This window comes from Periplaneta americana, chromosome 4, assembly GCF_040183065.1.
Source record: "Periplaneta americana isolate PAMFEO1 chromosome 4, P.americana_PAMFEO1_priV1, whole genome shotgun sequence".
NCBI lineage: Eukaryota > Metazoa > Arthropoda > Insecta > Blattodea > Blattidae > Periplaneta > Periplaneta americana.
In genome coordinates, this window is record NC_091120.1 from 183467298 (window position 1) to 183486492 (window position 19195).

Below are 19195 nucleotides of genomic sequence, written 5' to 3' on the forward strand. Positions count from 1 at the left end.
GCCAGACGATTTCGAGGCTATATGTGATGATAGGCACTATTTTAACCGTGAAGATTTTCATCGCCGTTTCCAACGAGATCCTGGTTAGGTACTGAATGTCATTCATGGCGATCATTGCCCCTGCCACTCTATCTTTGATGTGGGCTGTGTATGTCGATCCATTTTGTTGCAGGGTTATCCTCATGTATTTAAAAGTCTTTACGTTGGTCAGTGGCTCGCCCTCCAGGTATAGGCACCGTGCAAGCTCCTCTGGTGGCGAGTGTTGTTACTAACTGCGGGACAGCAGCGATAGAGTTGTGCTTCAAGTGTATGAATGTACTTAACATCTCAGGTTAAATTATTAGAAATATGGATGATCCTAAAAAGCGGAAAGGTAATGCAAATTGCTGTGTTCTTGAGTGTAGTAATGCTTATAGGAACACACCAACCGATATTGTTTTTATTCGTTCCCAAAACAGAAAACTGAAGCGCAACGATGCTAATTGTGGATCCATGCAGTACGCAGACGAAAGTAAATCAGGCTACACTGCTTGTATCATAGTATTATTATATACTAGGCCTGATATAAAAATAGAATGTATATAGTATTGCGTTTATAAATAATCATTAAGTTAACAACGAGAGGAATTTATCATTTAAATTTCAAAAAGTACATAGGCCTAATTACTGAGTTCTTTACATATAGATTATGTATAATATTAGCAACAATAAATAATAATATACTTATTTTTAAATGTATTCATATCGATATTTAATTCTTGATTACAAGTGCTGATGGTTCACCTTGGAAACCAACACCGGCAGCAAGAATTTGCGGTATTCATTTTATTGGGAACGAGATCAGAACACCCCCAAAACTAGCACACCGTTCCCAGTATTTTTATAAGATATTACAAGAAAAAGACTGCCTCATCTCAACTAGCTCCGGAAAGGTACGAAGGAGACACATGAAGAAGAAGGAAAGATGAAAATTTCAGTTTAATGGAAGGCGAATGCTCAACAAGAGTTATTTCGAAAAATGAAGTAGCCATACAGACAGAAGTAAATGAAACCATTCTTAGTGATTTTGTTTTTTCTTTCACAATTGAATTGTGAGAATTGGCTACTCAAGTATCTATTCCATTACATGCCCAACTGAAGTCTTAATGGGAGTGACATTTGTGGTTTCGAATATATTGTTAAAATTGCTGCCAAATGAAACACAATCATACCCGTAGAAGCATAATAAGAAATATTTCCAATTCTAACATTTAAACCAAAAATAGCTACCATAGATAGTCGAAACGCCCCCAAGATGTAGACCATACATATTATTTTTGCCATTTTTGTTAGTGAATTTCAAATCGAAAGCTTTCGAAAAATTCTGTCCAAGAGTAAGATTAGTAAATAAACTCGTCTACTCATATTTTCCAATTAAAATGAAAACTGGATTGTCGTATTGTGCTATGAGGGTGATGTTCGGAGGTAACCCATTACTGCATAGCGTTCTAAAAATGGGACGTGCGTAAAATACTGATTTCTATGGAACTTTTTCTTGTTTAGTATAGTTGGGGGCATTGTTTAAAAGGTAAATTATTACACTGTATTCTAGTGTTGCAGTGTTTGAATTCCGCGCGAACATTTGTTCATACCAGCTAATTTTTGACAAGACGGCAGGATAACAGTATTTTGTGACGCACAACGGGTAAGCTGATACACTCAGGGACAAAAAAACCGGAAACTTCTATATCTGCTTGTATTTTGTTGCCAATTATTTCAAAATGGAACAAAACCCATTTAAACAAAATAATGTTTCATTTAGCACCTTATACGACAACATTTGAAAAAAAAAATCTCTGATGAGAAAATTTACAAAAAATTACAAAGAGCGTATAACTATGGCATCGTTTAGTCTAACTCTTTTTTTCATTTTATGGTGCCTTAAACATTAAAAACTCCTTTTAGTAACGGGTACTATCCCCTCTGGCTTGAATAACTGCATCTATACGTCTTGGCATGCTCCCAATTTGGTTAGCAATGTCTTCTTGAGGAATAAGTTCCCATTCTTCGCCAAGTGCTCGCCTCAACTCTTGTAACGATTCTGGTCTCGGTCATCTATTCTTAACACGCCGTCCCAGCATGTCCCACACGTGTTCAATTGGGCTCATGTCTGGACTCCTTGCTGGCCATGGAAGAACATGGATTCCCACTTCTTGGAGATAATCTCCGACCGCATGGGCAATATGCGGCCGTGCATTATCATGCATTAAAACAAAATTATCGCCTACAAATTGGCCAAATGGCACAACATGATCAGCCAAACATTCATTTATATACCTATCAGCTGTTAGTCTTCCATTTTCAACAAAAACCAACTCTGTACGAGCATCCGTACACACTCCTGCCCAAACCATCACTCCACCACCTCCATACGGCACATTTTCGGAAATGTAACACCTTGAAAATCGTTCTCCCCTCCTTCTCCAAACTCTTTCACGTCCATCAGATGAGCACAGATTGAAACGGGACTCATCGGTGAACAGAACACAGCTCCACTGTCCATTTCTCCAATCCCTGTGATCATTTGCAAAACACAGTCGTTCAACTCGATGCATCCTGAGAAGTCTGGGACCAGTTGCAGGTCTACTTGATATCAGTCCACTTTCTTTCAACCTTTTTCTAACTGTTTTGGCCGAAATTGGGCGTCCATGCATGTTAACAAATTGCTGGGCTACACTAGTAGCTGGCAGGTTGCGCTCCCTAAGAACTCTCAACACCATGTACCTGTCTTCATTTGGATTTGTAGCTCTTGCACGACTCGAACCTGGTCTTCTGGTATATTCTAGGGTCTCTCTATACCGTTTTATGGCATCATGGGTTGTGCTTCTAGCCATATTCATAACATTTGCAATGTAACGTACACTGCGTCCATCATCGTAAAGGGCTACAGCTCGAGCCACATCTTCAGGTCGCATCTTGTTTTAAGACAAATGTTACAACCCCACTTAAACTCAGAAAATGTAAAAATAAAGAAATAACAAATGATAACGATAATGAAGCACAAAATGGTTGAGACGAAATTGTTATAGCTGAGACTCCGAAAGCAAAATTGGAATATTTGGTTGTAATGGCTTGTTTATAAAACAAAAAACAATCAACAATGTATACACGTCTCCATAACAACAGATGGCTACCATAATATTGCATGAGAAGATAATGTTTTGCAAAATACCAGCAAATATTAAAGTGTCCGGTTTTTTTGTCCCTGAGTGTATTTATTTTCACATAATGAGTTGAATACTTCAGTTTTCATGTGTCCTAAAATATGACGCCATGCAGTGTGCACTCCTGTAGTATTCTTTATAATATGTATATTGTTCCATTACATTGTTTTATTTCCAGTCTAACCGTGAGTGAAATTCTGGGGTTAATGGGCAATCAAAATAATAATAGTGAGAGTCTAATATATGTGACATCTCCAGAACTTACCCATGATACAGATAAAGACAGTGATAAATCGGACGACGAGCATGAGTCTAATTTGAATAATCTTGACAGTAAAATGCTACTTAGTAGGAAAGCGGAATTACAGAAAAAAAATGTAATGATGATAATGTTGATGAAAGTATGCCCGAGTCTTCTAACATATAAGCTGCAACGAATGATTTTGAAAGTACATTAGACAAAAATGAAGCTGAGCTCTCTCGCACAAGTTATTGCCATCCGAAAAGAAGGAAGCTAATATATGAAAATTCCAAGATAGGGAAGGTAATTCCAGGCTAGAAGGCCATCGTACTACTAGGCCTACAACTGCAAGTACTATTATTATTACTACTACAACCACCACCGTACCGCGCCGTTGCATCATGGTCTAAGGCATCCTACCTCGGATTCGCGTTACGGAATGCGCGCTAGTTCCAGTCATCATGAGAAAAGAAATATTCTCATGAAATTTCGGCCAGTGTATGGGACCGGTGCTCACCCAGCATCATGATGCACTTGTGGAGCTACGATAGGTAGCGAAAATCCGGTTTCGGAAACTAGCTATTATTACTAATACAAGTACCAACGTACCGCGCCGTGGCATCGTGGTCTAAGGCATCCTGCCTTGGACTCGCATTACGGAATGCGCGCTGGTTCGAGTCCTCATGGGGGAAGAAATTTTCTCATGAAATTTCGGCCAGTGTATGGGACCGGCAAATGCTTGGTTTCTGTACAGAAAAATGAAGCCTCAAAGCTCTTCAGAACCGCTCCTCAACTTTTGCCGTCTCCTGACTTTTATAGTACTGAAAAGGCATGGGGTGAGTTTCTACTAAGGAAAAATTGTTCCCATTCCATCAGGAGACATAAGATTTGATGGTCAAAACCACTGGCCAGTTGAAAATGAAACTCGTGAAGATGTGCTAAGTGTACAGGGAAAGCAAAGTTCATCTGCAGCAAGTGTCAAATTGGACTCCACCCTAAATGTTTCTACCCTTACCACACAAAATAGCGTTGTACAATGCGTAGGCTTGTGTGAGAAGGACAGTTGAACCACAGATTCTAATATGTATATGTATTTGCTACATAATAAATACATAAATACTATTTGAACTACAAAAGGGAGTTATTCTATTCAACTAGGTATCACTGACCATTATGCATAGCGTCCTATTTATGGGACGGTCCTTAATTTTTATCCCAGAAAGTAAATAAAGTTAAAAATGGTAAGAAAGTATTCTTAAGTCACCAACTAGCAAACTTAAACTCAGAAACGCATTTTTCAAGTCATTAATAACTTTATACAGTAATGGGTCGTACAATTATAATTATAATGTATTTTTACCGCCACTTTAATATTGTTGACATCCACAACGGTTACTGTAATTTTGGGTTTTGGCCTAGCAGAGAAAGTATTCAGGAAACAATACCTGAAATATTGAAACATGTAGAATGACAATTAATTGTTCAGAAGTGGAATAGCCACCCAATGTGGATCAGATGGTGGCCTTCAAATCTAAACGCTACCGAGGCAAATCGAGTGACACATTCATAACAACTGATTGCGGATTATTGACTTTATTAGAAGGTGGTGATGAAATCAGGTTTTCCCGGAATAATAACAAACCTCTTCGATAAAGGGATCATTGTTGTTACTCCACCGTATCTGCACGATGATAAATTAACAGCTGAAGAAGTCGAAACTACTTACAGCGTTGCCAGTGTTCGAATTCATGTTGAAAGGTGCATTCAGCGAATTAAAATATACAGTATAACATTTTACACAAATTATCAATTGAACTGCTTCCGCATGTTGATCTTGTTGTTTATTCAACTGTCCAAAGAGAAGTCTGAACCTCATAAGTGATACCAACAAGGCACCACTTATGAGGCAACTAGGCCAGAATATCATGGGGTAGAGTGGCCAGTTCCTTTTCCCTTCCATTGCATATATCGCAGACTAGCTACAAATTACACTAGTCAGACTTCGTATGCATACAAACAATATTGTTCTTCCTCTGACACATATCGTCAAGTGAGATGTACAGCCTGATAACAGATGTACATATCAACCAGAACCTCAATCAGAGATAGTATGTTGATGATATTGTTCATTATGTGTTGTGCTTTAGAGAATTTGCAGTCGCCCATTATTCAGGAAGTGTAATTAAGACTACTTTTAGAATTAAATCACATTAAAATACGTAATTTATAGAGACATTATACACACAAATATTACACACGTCATGACATCACATCAAATATAAGTATATCAATGTTTTTGTAATATGACTGTTCACCCTCATTCAATGGTCTGAAATCTGATTTAAATGTCAAACAACTTCACTGATATTTCAGGAACTTTGTAGATACATTTTTACACTCCTCTAGCAGTACTGAACTTTCCACTGAGTCTATAAAATAATTAAAGACTGGAGATTGCTGGGTTTGCAGTGAAAGACCTGCCCCTGGGCAGAACACTATGAATGAATGAACCCATTCTTACTAATATTACAACTTTTTATCGGCAGAAAGCCGCATGTAATTTTTATATCACATATGACTAGTGAATGACTGCGAGCCTGTAGTTAATTAGGAATTGAGACACTGCGCGGCGCCACCAGTACGATTTTGAGACCCATGTATGGTGCCTATAGCACGTCTGCTGCCGCTTGTTTTCCCCCTCTTTTGAACGTCATCGCCACTGTTTTGTCCTGTTTAAAGTGAGGTCATTTCCTCTGGCCCATTCTACCAATCTGTCGAGTGCTCCTTGCAGCGTATTTCGTGGTGTGGGTGCCATGACCATATCATCTGCATACAGATAAGTCGCCAGTCCTTCTGCTTTCGTTGCCTCTACTACGTCGTGTGTCGTTATGTTGAACAACAGGGGACTGAGCGGATCCCCTTGAAGAACTCCTGTTGTCTGGTCTATCGGTTTTGACACTGTTATTGTGTCGTCTATCCGAATACTATACTCCATCAAGATGTCCCTTATCAGTCTGGCTATTGGGGTTTCTCCTTCCTATCAGGTTCTCTAATTTGGCTATGAGTTTTGTTCTATTGATTTTGTCGAACGCTTTTGTGTAGTCCACAAACACCGTGTAGAGTTTCCCCTTCGGGTGGTGGAGCGCTTCTTTTATATTTTCTTGGAGACATTCCACGGCTTGGATTGTGGAGCGGTTCTTTCTGAAGCCAAATTGTTCTACTGGTATATGATGGTCTACTAGTGCTGTTATTCTTTCTGCGACGAGTTTCGTCAGTATTTTCATGAATGTGCATTCCAGAGCAATGCGTCTGTATGTATGAGGGTCACTAGCGTTGCCTTTCCCCTTATATAGTGTCTTAATCCTCGATGTTCTCCAACGCTCTGGAATACTCCCTCTCAACAAGCATTCTTTGAAGAGGTCCGTCCAGGCTTTTATGAGCATTGGGGCTGCGCTCTTTAAATGCTCGTTGAAGATATTGTCCGGACCACTGCCCTTTTGTCTTTTGATCCCATGACCAGTCTCAGGACTTCATCCTGTGTGAATGGCTCGAGGAAAGAGTCTTCTTCTTTCTTTGCCGTTTCCTTGTGCGGCCTAGTGTCTTTTGATTGCAGAATTTCGGTGAAGTGTTGTACCCATGTGTCCATGGGGATATTCCTCGGGAACGTCGGTTTTCTCTACTTCAAGACTCTAAATGGGTCGTTTTCTGACTCCTCTATAATCTCTCTGGCTTTTTCTTCATAGTACTCCCTTTTGGATTCTCTTATGAGTGTTTTGTATTTTCTTCTTTCATTTGCGTATTCTTTGAGAGTCTCTTCTGATCGCGAGGTTAAGGCGCTGTGGAGCTTGTGGAGGGCTAACTGTCTAGCCTGGTAGCTGTTCCTGTTGAACCAGGGTTTTGCCTTCCTTTCATTGGGCTTCGTGATTCTTGTGGCGTTTGTAATAATGTGTTCCAGTTTGTTTACTGCTCTGTCAATGTGTCCAGTCTGTATCTCCTGTTCTGCTTCTTTGATTTGGGTGTGGGACTGTTCTATCCTCTGCGTATCTAATTTCCTTGAGATCTTCGGGTTCCGGGGGTAGGTCGGGCTTTCCTTTTGAAGTGTAAATGTCGTTGCAACAGGCATGTTGCAACCCTGCAATATATAAGAATAGTGTCGTATTCCAGCAAGAGATGCTGGGTACAGATAGTTTTTCTTGATTATCTCAAAACTATGTTTTCTGAGTTACGCTCTTCTTCCAGCTAACCCCTCAATTATATTATATTATGAAATATTTCATAGGGCGTTTTGAGAAAGTCATTGATTTAATTTCCAATATGTAGATTCAATTTAAGACAGCAGGATATTATGATAATAAATGTTTGAAATAATTTCGCCTTTGTACTTTAAATTAGCAGAAATTTGATCCAAACAAAATGTAACATTTTAAAATTTATTTTCAGAGCGAAAAGTAATTTCACAAGTCCCTACAATTTCATTATAATAGTGTTAACCTTGAAATAAAAGCGAAAGTGCTTACCATGAAAAAAAGTAAACCTATATTGTTTTATACATATTTTCTTTATATTAGCTTATAAAGAATTTAGCAGATTTCATTATGTGATTCTTTAAAGGAACTGTCACATAAAGAATTCAATTTTTATAAAATCCTGTGTCGGTCAGCGATGAAGTAACTATATATTAAAGGGATACGTTTGCTAGAAAAATTCATACAGATATGGTGGATACATTAAAGGATCATTGTACGTCATACGCTATCACAAATTATTGGATTGAGGAATTCAATAGAGGAAGAATGAAGATCAAATGTGAACACCAACACCTCTTTCTATGATCACTACAGAAAATATCGAACCGTCCAAGACATGATTTTGGAGGATCGACGAATTGGTGGGTACTGTGATGGCCTTTCACAAGCAAACATTCTGATGGAGGCAGATAAAAAATTTATTTTTTTTCTTTCACCATGTTAATAATGTTAAAGAATTGCTTATGCAAGTGCAGGTCAAACGCTGGTTCCAATCCCAGTCGGCTGACTTCTACGACACAAGGATACTAAAATTGATGCCATGGTGTGACAAATGTCTCAATTCCAATGCGGGATATGTTGACAAAAAGCGCAAAAATTGCTGTACCTGTTTCAATATCTCTTTCCATGCAATTGTGTTTTTTTCTGTAAATGTCTCCAGGAAAAATCACTTTCTGGACGGCCTCATAATTGCGGTCGAGTGGCTAAAATTTGTATAAGCACTTTTTTGACATTGGTGGAAAAAAGAATGTTAGCTTGTCAGTGTCCCATTCGAGCATTTAAATAGTTGTTTGCAGACTGCAACCCTTTACTTCTGTTCATTTGTTTATTTCATTCAGAAGCTATTTTCTACGTGTAAAGGCCCATTCACAATGAAAATTAAACATAACCGTAACATAAACACAGAAGTTTGCGCCCAGGCTACCAAATGGGACCATTCACAATGATTCACATAAGCATTGACATAAACATTACCGTAAGACGTTAACATGAAAGTTTGCAAACTCCAAACTTTCATGCTTATGCTTACGTGATTTGCAAACAGAACACAATCGTGGAGCGCTGAAGTATACGACAGGATATGAGGAAATGGCGTCGTTGTTATGTTTCCATGGTTACCAAGTATGTTTTCGGTTATGTTTATGTTCCCATCGTGAATGATGATATGACTTCTTGATTTTACCGTAACGATGTTCTTAAGTTAACGCTTAGGTTATGTTTAATTTTCATTGTGAATGAGCCTTAACTCTACCCTTGTAATCACCATAGGTATGAAGTTCGTACCAAAGAAGTAGATTTCAGTTGAGTACAGCGAGGAGTATAGATGTCACCCGCGCCTCGCCCTATTCCCGCTCGCTACAGACGACACGCAGTTCACAAACAATGCATAGTATCATTCTGTGGAGCTGTGTACAGTCGTCAATAGTTTGAAGAATATTGTATTATTTACATAATTTTAATATTATGCACGACTCCAAAAAATTAAACTCATCTGTTATTAAATAACTATGCAAACAGGAGTGTGTAGCACTTTTTTTTTTCTAGATTATTCTTCGTTAAATATCGACGTCTCTTGTTGCTATCCATTTGGTTGCGTTACAGTCCAAGTTCAACATCGGAATTATGTCATTACAATAGAAATGAAAAAATAAATTGTCTTGAAAACAATTATTATGGGTTTAGTGTTATGTGCCACATACGAGATACACTATTAGATTCACAAAGTAGTTGTTCATCTGATCATATTTCAGATTTAGACGTAAGTGCAAGTTTGAACCAATAAATTATTGAGATTTGCGATAAATTAAGTAGTTTAGGAAACTGTATATTTATTATGTATAACTACTTTTGTATAGAGATCTTTTTGTTAAATTATTAAGTTTTGTACTTTTGTGAACCAATATCAATAAATCTATCACAATATTTCAGATTTGCTCCAGTAACGTCTTGTGACGTAAAACGAATATTTTCAGAGTACAAATATTGATTTTCTTTTCTGAATATAAAAGGGATGTTTCTTTTGATAAAATGAAAATGAGGCTAGAGTCATAATTGTATACTTTGTATGTTATTTTTATATGTATGTGTAAATTATTTTAGTTTTAGGGGTTACTAAGTTTATAATTACATATTACTCTTATTTATATTATTTGCTTGTCATTTTCTTGCTCTAAGGCTGTCGGCGATTGGAGCACATATCTGGTTACCACCCGACTGTACATGTTTGTCGTTTTAGTCCCCACTGACATTGAGAGATAAGCTATTACTTTTCATTCGGTAGAGATAAAGTCCAACCTACACAACTTACAGCAGTGGTGGGCAAAATGAACGCAACCCACAAGACAGGATGTAAATGGCAACTACTGCCCGTGCCTCACTTCCTGAGCTGTTTCTTTGCGGGGCGAGACGCAGAGGGACAGGGTAGGAGGAGCTGCGTACCGCATGTGCCTACTACCCTACGTTCAATACATCGGCCTTTTCAGGATTCCTTTCGTCAGCTATGGAGCAAGATCAGCCATTGACAAGCGAATGTATAGGCTGTCCCCTCACGAAACAGATTATGTCCCTATCAATTCAGGTAACTAAACACTAATACCAGTTGTAGACTACAGTCTCTATAAGACATTATAGACCTAATCGTGATTACGGTTATCACGTGTACACATCCGTAAACTCTTTCCTCAATGGCAGTGTTTCTCAAACTTTTTCCACCGCGAAACCCCTTTTAATCTAAAGTGTAACTGCGGAATCCCTGTAATATTTTATTAGTGTTTAAATTAACAGACAAGTGAAAGCTAGTATCTCAATAATTCTGTTCAGTGGGACGAATGTATTTGCTTTTTAAGCCTGCAATCTGGTTTTATGGCGGAAAGTTGTAGTCTCATTTCTATTGTACTTCTGCATTTTGTCTTTTCGATATTTTGTTTTAGTGAACAGATGCGCAGAGAATCCAGTGATGAAAGTGATAAATATTATGGGTATTTTCCGTTTTAGATGTTCATTAAACATATTATTATTATTACGCATATTCTTGGATTATTATTATTATTATTATTATTATTATTATTATTATTATTATTATTATTATTATTATTATTATTATTATGGGTGGTTTCATGTTATTATTGATTCATATTTCCGTAACATTTATATATTTTTATAATATCCACTAAGTATAAAATAGCCACCGGAGCAGTCCAGTCGGCTAAGGCGTTTGCCTATCGATCCAGGGTTGCGCTCGAGCGCGGGTCCGATTCCCGCTTGGGCTGATTACCTGGTTGGGTTTTTTCCCAGAGGTTTTCCCCAACCGTAAGGCGAATGTCAGGTAATCTTTGGCGAATCCCCGACTTCATCTCGCCAAATACCATTTCGCTATCATCAATCCCATCGATGCAAAATAACCTAGTAGTTGATACAATGTCGTTAAATAACCATGTAAAATCATATAAGGCTCACGGAACCCCAGAACATACTTTGAGAAATGCTGCTCTATGGTAATTCAGCAGTTGTCCAAACTGAACGAAGAGTGGCCTAGTGTGTACTTACATTTTAGGAAATCGCCATCAGAGATAATAGCGATAGTAGTAACCACGATTAGAGTATCCAGTATTATAACCAGTAAAGATCCCTGCGATGACGTAGGATAATGTTTTCAGAACATGTAATATGCTGCCGTGCCGCCACGTTGCATCTCCCGTGACGTTCCGAGCAGACCTAAGAGGCGTGGTTATAAGCACTAGGGAACTCTCGGTTCAGGACGTGAGACACGGGCAGTACATACTGTGGGAGGGGTTGCATTCTACAGTGCAGTGACGGATTTACAGACAGTTGCGCCACTACACTCCTACCTACCATATGTAATTAGAATAGTCCATTCACGTCATATTTAATTAATCATTTTTCAAAGAAATTTCTTCGAAATAGGCATTTATATCTGTGCATGCTATTTTCAGTTGCGCAAGGAGATGAGCATCGCTTAAGCATTTCATTTTAGAAAACAGCTGTTCGCACTGGTAGGTTGATAAATACATACCGTCATTTCCCATAACTATGGTCCTGGAACACAACTATGGTCCACGATACAACCATTCAAACATCATTGTAGAAGTAACATAGACCGTTCGTAGATAGCTGCAGTGACTTGAATTCAAACTACAGTACAAAAAAGAATGTAGATAAACGAGGTACTACGTTATGGAGTACAAAATTTGAATAGTTGTATCGTGGACAATAGGTATATGTTCCAGGACCATAGTTATGGGAAATTATTTTTGAAGCAAACTGTCTGAGCAGTAGATATGTAGTACTGGACATCTTTTAAAAAATTTTAGCCCCCAGTAGACCTTTAACATTCTGCTTTCAAGAAGCCATCATTCTGCAAATCCAGTGCCTCTAACTGCATTTCTGGGATAACATTTTCAATTTAAACACGAAAAGGAGTGGCAAAAATATTGAAATCTTTCTCCATCCTTTGAAAATCACTAAATCTGTGTTCTTTTAATTCGTATAACAGGTGACCTATTTTAAAAATGTACATATTTAAGTTCGCGTCCTGAATATTTGTAAATTATTCTAAACAAGAGGAATGAAAGAACCGCCTTTCTTTTAAGTGTGATATCCTCTGGATTCATGTGATTCTCCTAAAGACATTGTATCACTAATGAAGCTCCGAAGTACAGGAATCCAGTATAATCCGCCACGTACACGCGCAGTATTTTCATGGAGTTGGGGAAGGGGAAGGTAGGGGGTACGTTTCATGCTTCGCTGAGGTCTGACGTCACTGAGGCAATGCCCACCATTGACTTACAGTTTTGGTACCAACTCCCTAGCTCTGCTAATCATAATTTCTTAAAGAATTCCTAACGATGCAGTCAAATAACATTAAATTCATCGCAATGGTTGAAGAAAACATTGTTTACTTTCTTTGTAATTTTATTTACAGACTTTGATTCCTGTGTATTTAAACAACGCAAATGCGGGATCGAACTTCAAGCAAATGGTGCATTACATACAACTCTCTAAATCTGGTAAGCATTCTTACAATTTCTCATTCAAAATAACATTTTCAGAATATCATCGTTGTTCCTGCTGTAACTCCTATGTGCAAAATATAAAATTTTTCAGTAGAAAGAAAAAAACACATTTTTTCATCCTATTGCAGCCGTACATACGAGACTGTGAATTCTTACATTTTCGAAACAAAGAAATATAATTACATATAGGATATTTTATTATTTGCTGTGTCACTATTTAAGTTATTTAATAGAGAAAAAATCTGAAAATCAATAAATGTGGCACATAGGAGTTATTGAAGGAACAACGACGGTATTTTGGACCAATACTTAAAGCCGCGAGTGAAGTTTAGAGAATGGAAGGTAGCACAAAACAAACATTAAACATTAAATGGAATCATTTGTATTTTCCACGAGTAATGCTGTTGTGTAACAATTCTAAGAATCTATTTGTGGCATACCGTATATTCTAAACTAGTGTTATTTTCTATATTAGAAATGCACTGTATTTATTAAATCTGTGAACGTGAACATTTATTTTGTGTCCTAGTGTGACTACAATGTTTACATGTCAAGGCAAGGAGTAACACTAATATTGCATTCTCCATCTTCCATTCCCCTCGATCTACGTACACAACAATATCGCCGTGAGTTCGTAACTTGCGTTTCCGTACCCTGGACCAAGGCCTGATGATAGTAGCTCGCGCTTCAAAATTATTTTCTCTTCTCCCCAACCTACTATTAAGTTGTCTCGTAAGTAATGCTAGTCCCTTGTTTTTTTTTTTTTTAATTCTGGCGTTGTGTAAAATTTTAATGTTTCTTTTAGATAGACAAAGGACCTTACAGAACGCTATGATTATCAGGCTCGGTCCAGAGTACAGAAACGCAATAAGTTATGAACTCACGGACGATAGTGTTGTATAGATCGAGGGGAATGGAAGATGGAGAGTGTAATTACTCCTTGTCTTAACATGTAAACATTGAGTCTCAGGTTTGTCTCGTTTTAACCGTGACAACGCTTTTTAGTTTTTTTAAACATTCAGATTTTTGTATTGTGTTTCTGCTTTGTAAAGAATTTTAGATAAGAGCGCAAATAGCCATAGTAGCTGACGCGCCCTTTTTAAATCCCACTAACTAACTTGAGTCTCAGTAGGGCACAAAATAAATATTCATGTTCACGTTCACAGGTTTAATTAATACAGTACATTTCTAGTATAAGAAATTATTCAGGGAAGATATTTTCCTTCAACATGTTCAAATAAGAAATTGCACTCGTACTCCTCAATAAAACACGATCCACCAATACGATTTCCCCAAATTCCACACCAAACAATTATTTTACCAGCACCTTGCAACATTTCTGTGGCTTAACCCACCAAAATGAAGAATGATATCAATTCTTTCTTCTTTCGATAATGCCGTCACAAAAATCAAGAAATTTGTTATAGGAAAGCTTCAAATAATCACAACAATGCATTGAAACTGTCACCGGTTAACCAAACAGTAAAGTTAATTACCATGATTGCATAAAAATATTTTTTCCAAAGCCTCCTTAGTACTGTACCATGTTACAACATATCTGTAGATGCAGTAACTAATGTTTGTGTTATTAGGACAATTACCTTTAAATAACTTGAAAACTATTAGAGATATCTTGAAACAGATTGGATCATTGTTTTTTTCCTTCAGAAAATTTTACATGATTTTGAGTACTTATATGACCCCCTTTCCATTAAAATTTCAAAGTTGCATTCAAAATGGCGGCTTTTGAGATAGCTGAGAGCTAGAATCGAATGCGTCACTGATAGAGCACTTGGTCTTACAAATACTGGTAACACCTATAGTAGTCGAAAATCAAGCATATGGAAAATATTTATATTGTTCCAGACTTTTGAGTCACCTGTATTACGTGTCAGTTTACGATGAACCTATTGAGTACACTATAAAATAGCTCATATCTGCTTTATTATATTTGCTCACTGTCTACGAAAAGTGAACATTCTATTTGCAATGTTTGCGCACAGAGGCGGCCAAACTAAAAGTATACACCTGTAACATATTTTATGCTCGACCATGCCGAAATGTAGTAATTATACACCTGGTAGCAGTCCTTTAATGCATGTCATTAAAGTACACCTATTCATCAAAGTTCAGGTTTTCGATTATTCTCGGATATGCAATCGAAAGACAACGAGGGAAACGTCACGGAGGCTGGAAATCCAATACTGTCGCAGAAGGTTATGTTCTGTTACTATAATAATTAGCGTTAATTGTAAATAATATTCAAATAAATTCAATTTGTCATCTCGTTTTTCAATTCCAAATCAATTTCCAGGTTATATCAAAATTAGTTCATGTTATTCACTAGATTATATCAACGTCAATGACGCTCGTATGAAAATTATGAAACTCCCTTGCGCTCGTTTCATAAACAAACATACTCGCGTCTTAATTACTATCATTATAGGCTCGTTGCATAATGCACTATTGTTCATGTTGGAGTCAATATGACTACGACATATTTCAGAATCTTGTATGCTTTCCTAATAACAAGCATTCACACAACTATAATACAAGTAAAATGAATAGCTGAAGTTCTATTTTACGTAGACGGGATTGTAACATTGTTGATATTTTTCAGGGCGTTTCTGTCAATACGACTACGGCAAAACTGAAAACCTCATTCGCTATAACAGGACCCAACCACCCAGCTACAACATCAGTAAAACAGAAGTACCTGTCGCTATATTTTACTCAGAAGCCGATACTAACGCCGATGTAACTGTAAGTTGAGTAATTATTATTCATTACCTATTATTATTGGACGTTATGATATGGAGAGCAGAATTTTAAATACTTACCACTCGCTGCTGTTCACTTGCTTAACATGCTAAACACGACTACAGATTCATTAATACAAGGAAATAAAAATGATTAAAAGACCAAAAGTTTAATACAAAATCTTGAACAGTAAGTAGAAGAAACTATTAAAATAATCCATTCTGACCATTTTCCTATCTTACGTAATATTTGCTGGCATTTTCTTAGATTTAATTTGTTTGTTTCTTTTTTTTTTTTTTACTCTAATCAAACAGTTAAGACCTTTATGTTTGTACGAAAATATTATAAGTTTCGGCAGAAACAATTCCGACGATTTATGATTCAGAAAACAACACTTCGATTGAGAAAATAATCTTGAACACCAAACTAAGATTATACCAGCGTATAGGTAATTAAGTATGGACACTTCGCGTCGGTACCTTTGATGTAGCCGGACTGATTTCAGTGACCTTCAAGCCGGCTAGAGCGTGAGATTCTGCTTTCTCCTTAGAGTTGGCGCTGACATCACACCAGCTAGCAGTCGACACAGCGGAAATATAACACATATAATTAATACATCTACGTACATTATGTACTCAAATAAAATAAATTAGATCCATAAAATAATAAATCCGTCATTAACCGTAATGTCTAGACTCTAGAGTTCCTTTATAATGAGAGTTGAGACGTTCAGCCGAACAACAATTAAAATACGTAATGATTTGATAGCACTGAAAATGGAAAAACAAAACTCTTATGAGAAGTAAAACCATATACCTATATTATACAAGGACATAATTTTATTTTTACTTCAACTTTTATTGTACTTGAGTTTTTGAGTGTACTTCACTCCCACCCCTTCTACTAACCAAGTTCCAACTGTCCACACAGAACTAAGGCCACAGTACTGAGTTAGTGATTATAGTACGTTCCAGAAATATGTTCGCGTTTTCCAGTGACGAAAACTTCCAAGTTCCAATATTGAATCATATTTTCGCACAGGTACTGTCGTCCGTTTGCCTACGTCGCATCCCGATTTCCCCCACCTGCTTCTGCTCGCTCCACTGTAAAAACAAGTGGCTGTGCTGTCTTAGCTCTTTTCTGAAAACATTAATTTCTGTTAAGAATTAATTGGACGTCTACGTAATATTATGCATCTGTTTAAAATAACTTAAATAAAAGGGCCTCGTTAAGTAATTAACTATCACGTGATTCCCCTCCTTTCTACGATTCTGCGACATAACCACTTGGACGGACAGTAGATAGCATGTCTGAGTAATTTTATCTGTGCGGCTCGGGCAGAAGTGAAGATTGAATTTACAGTACGTAAGGTACTCTTAGAGCAGGTACAGAATTATTTCAATATGAGTTACTAAGTATGAAGGACGAAACTGGTAATTGGAATTAGTTGCAATAGTCTATAGTGCGATAATAGGCACAAAAGACCTGTATCGAAATGAACGGCCACCATTTTCAAAAATGTGTTTAAATATCCATATTATAATTATTTTTCAATTTCACTTCATTCTCTATATTGTACGCTAATGTGCTGTAGACAGTATAATATACACTGCATAATGAATACGTTCGCATGGATAACTCAGTTCGTGAGTAAAAACACTTACTGTTAATACTGTACTGTATTTTGATTAAACAAAACCTAATGACAATTATCACACTCAAAATCGCGATATTTCCTACTTTACGTAAATGAACTACTTTTCTTCCCTCCTATACCTAATAAAGTTATCTGTTTGTATTTTACGCCAGTATCATCGAACTCCAGTCGTCGAAGGGGTAGCAAATGGTGTTTCCGGGTCTCAATCATTAATCCAAAGGTATAGCTAGGTTAATATTAAAAATGTTAGTAAAAATAAAATGTCCCTGTATTATACTGTACAGTATTATATAGAAATATTAAACGAATTCGATACTTAATTTTGATAATGTATTATATTATTTTATAATATAATTTATTATATCTGAAATATATAAAAAAAATATTATTACAACCAGTTTGCCACTGAGAAATATGGAAAAGCTGTTAACTTGAATTTATTTGAAGCAAAGCGTTACTGGATTATACAATAATGTAGGCGATGTTTGGATCCTGTGTCTCAACTCTATTCTCAATTATTATCTCAGCGTATGCTCGATTACACTAACCTCTAGCGCTTGAAAGTGGAACTAAATGCCGGCGCACAGAGAAACAAAACACAGGAAAATTCGCTCAGTGTCCATTCTTTATAATCCCTATTCGCTGGTTATACCTTGATGTATGCTATTTAGTTTTACGTTCAGACATGATACAAAACATGACACATCACTCTCTACGGCATTTCCAGTGGGATTCCTTGAATTTCGGTTCGAATGTTGTGCTTGAAGTCTTGGTTCGTATGACGTCGTTCTTGATACACTTTTTCCGTGAGTTAACCCCACAGGAAGAAATCAGTTGCTGATATATGAGTGATTGCACAGGCCAATTTATGCCGCCAAAGCGAGGAATTCGGAATACTGCACCCGGATATGACTTAATTTTTGCACAATTTGTAACTTAAATAGATGGAAGTGTAAGCCATTACGTAATACTTGAATTCTGAAGAACAGACCGGCGAGGAATCTGTTGGAACGCCGTTCTCACTCTCTTCGCACTTTCTGAACTACGTGCGGTTGTAGGGCGATGAGGAGTCTTCAGGATGGTCTAACCCAGGGCTGGCTATTGACTTTTCGTTTAAGCGTCTTACCCGTACGGGCATATGAAAACAGGTTTGTTCCCTAATCCCTAGCGCAGGTATGCTCAAAATTGTAAAAGCTCCGATTACACGGATGATGCTGCACTGCATAACACAGACAGGGTACGGCCTGGGCTTCGCAACTACATTGCAGCACCGCCCGTGGCATCGCTCTCATACTCTTACAAATACAGATAATAAACTGAATTTGAAAAAGGAAAGAATATACACTGTAATATTCAGTTATTACATTGTGTATTATATTTAATATAGTTATGATATTATATCATAGATAATGTTATTTTCATATTCCACCATACATTACGATAGAGTGCAAAGAAACATACAATAAGGCAATATACATAGGTAAAGACAAATCAGATAGAGGCCTGGTAAGGGTAGAATTCAAGACATTGGACGACAAAATTGCAGTCATGAGGAACAAAAACAAACTCAAAGGAGAAGACTGCTACATTGACGCCGATCTCACAAGACAGGAAAGGGAGATACAGCAAGCACTCAGAACTAGAGCGAGAGAAGAAAGAGAGAAAGGTAACATCGTGAAAGTCAGCTACCAAAAGCTCCTAATAAATGATCAGTGGGTAAACTGGCAGACCCTGCTTCAACCACAAGCAACGTAAATCACCCCAAAACACTGACC

The 19195-nt window shown here is 37.2% G+C and overlaps 1 protein-coding gene across 1 annotated transcript in view; it reads left to right on the forward strand.

Moving 5' to 3' along the window:
* LOC138698892 (lipase 3-like) overlaps window positions 1-19195 on the forward strand; it is a 52902-nt gene that overhangs the window by 25193 nt on the left and 8514 nt on the right. The window contains exons 5-6 of the mRNA XM_069825085.1: window positions 12913-12997; window positions 15624-15766. Of these exons, the coding sequence (XP_069681186.1) occupies window positions 12913-12997; window positions 15624-15766 (228 nt within the window). The remainder of the gene's footprint in view (window positions 1-12912; window positions 12998-15623; window positions 15767-19195) is intronic.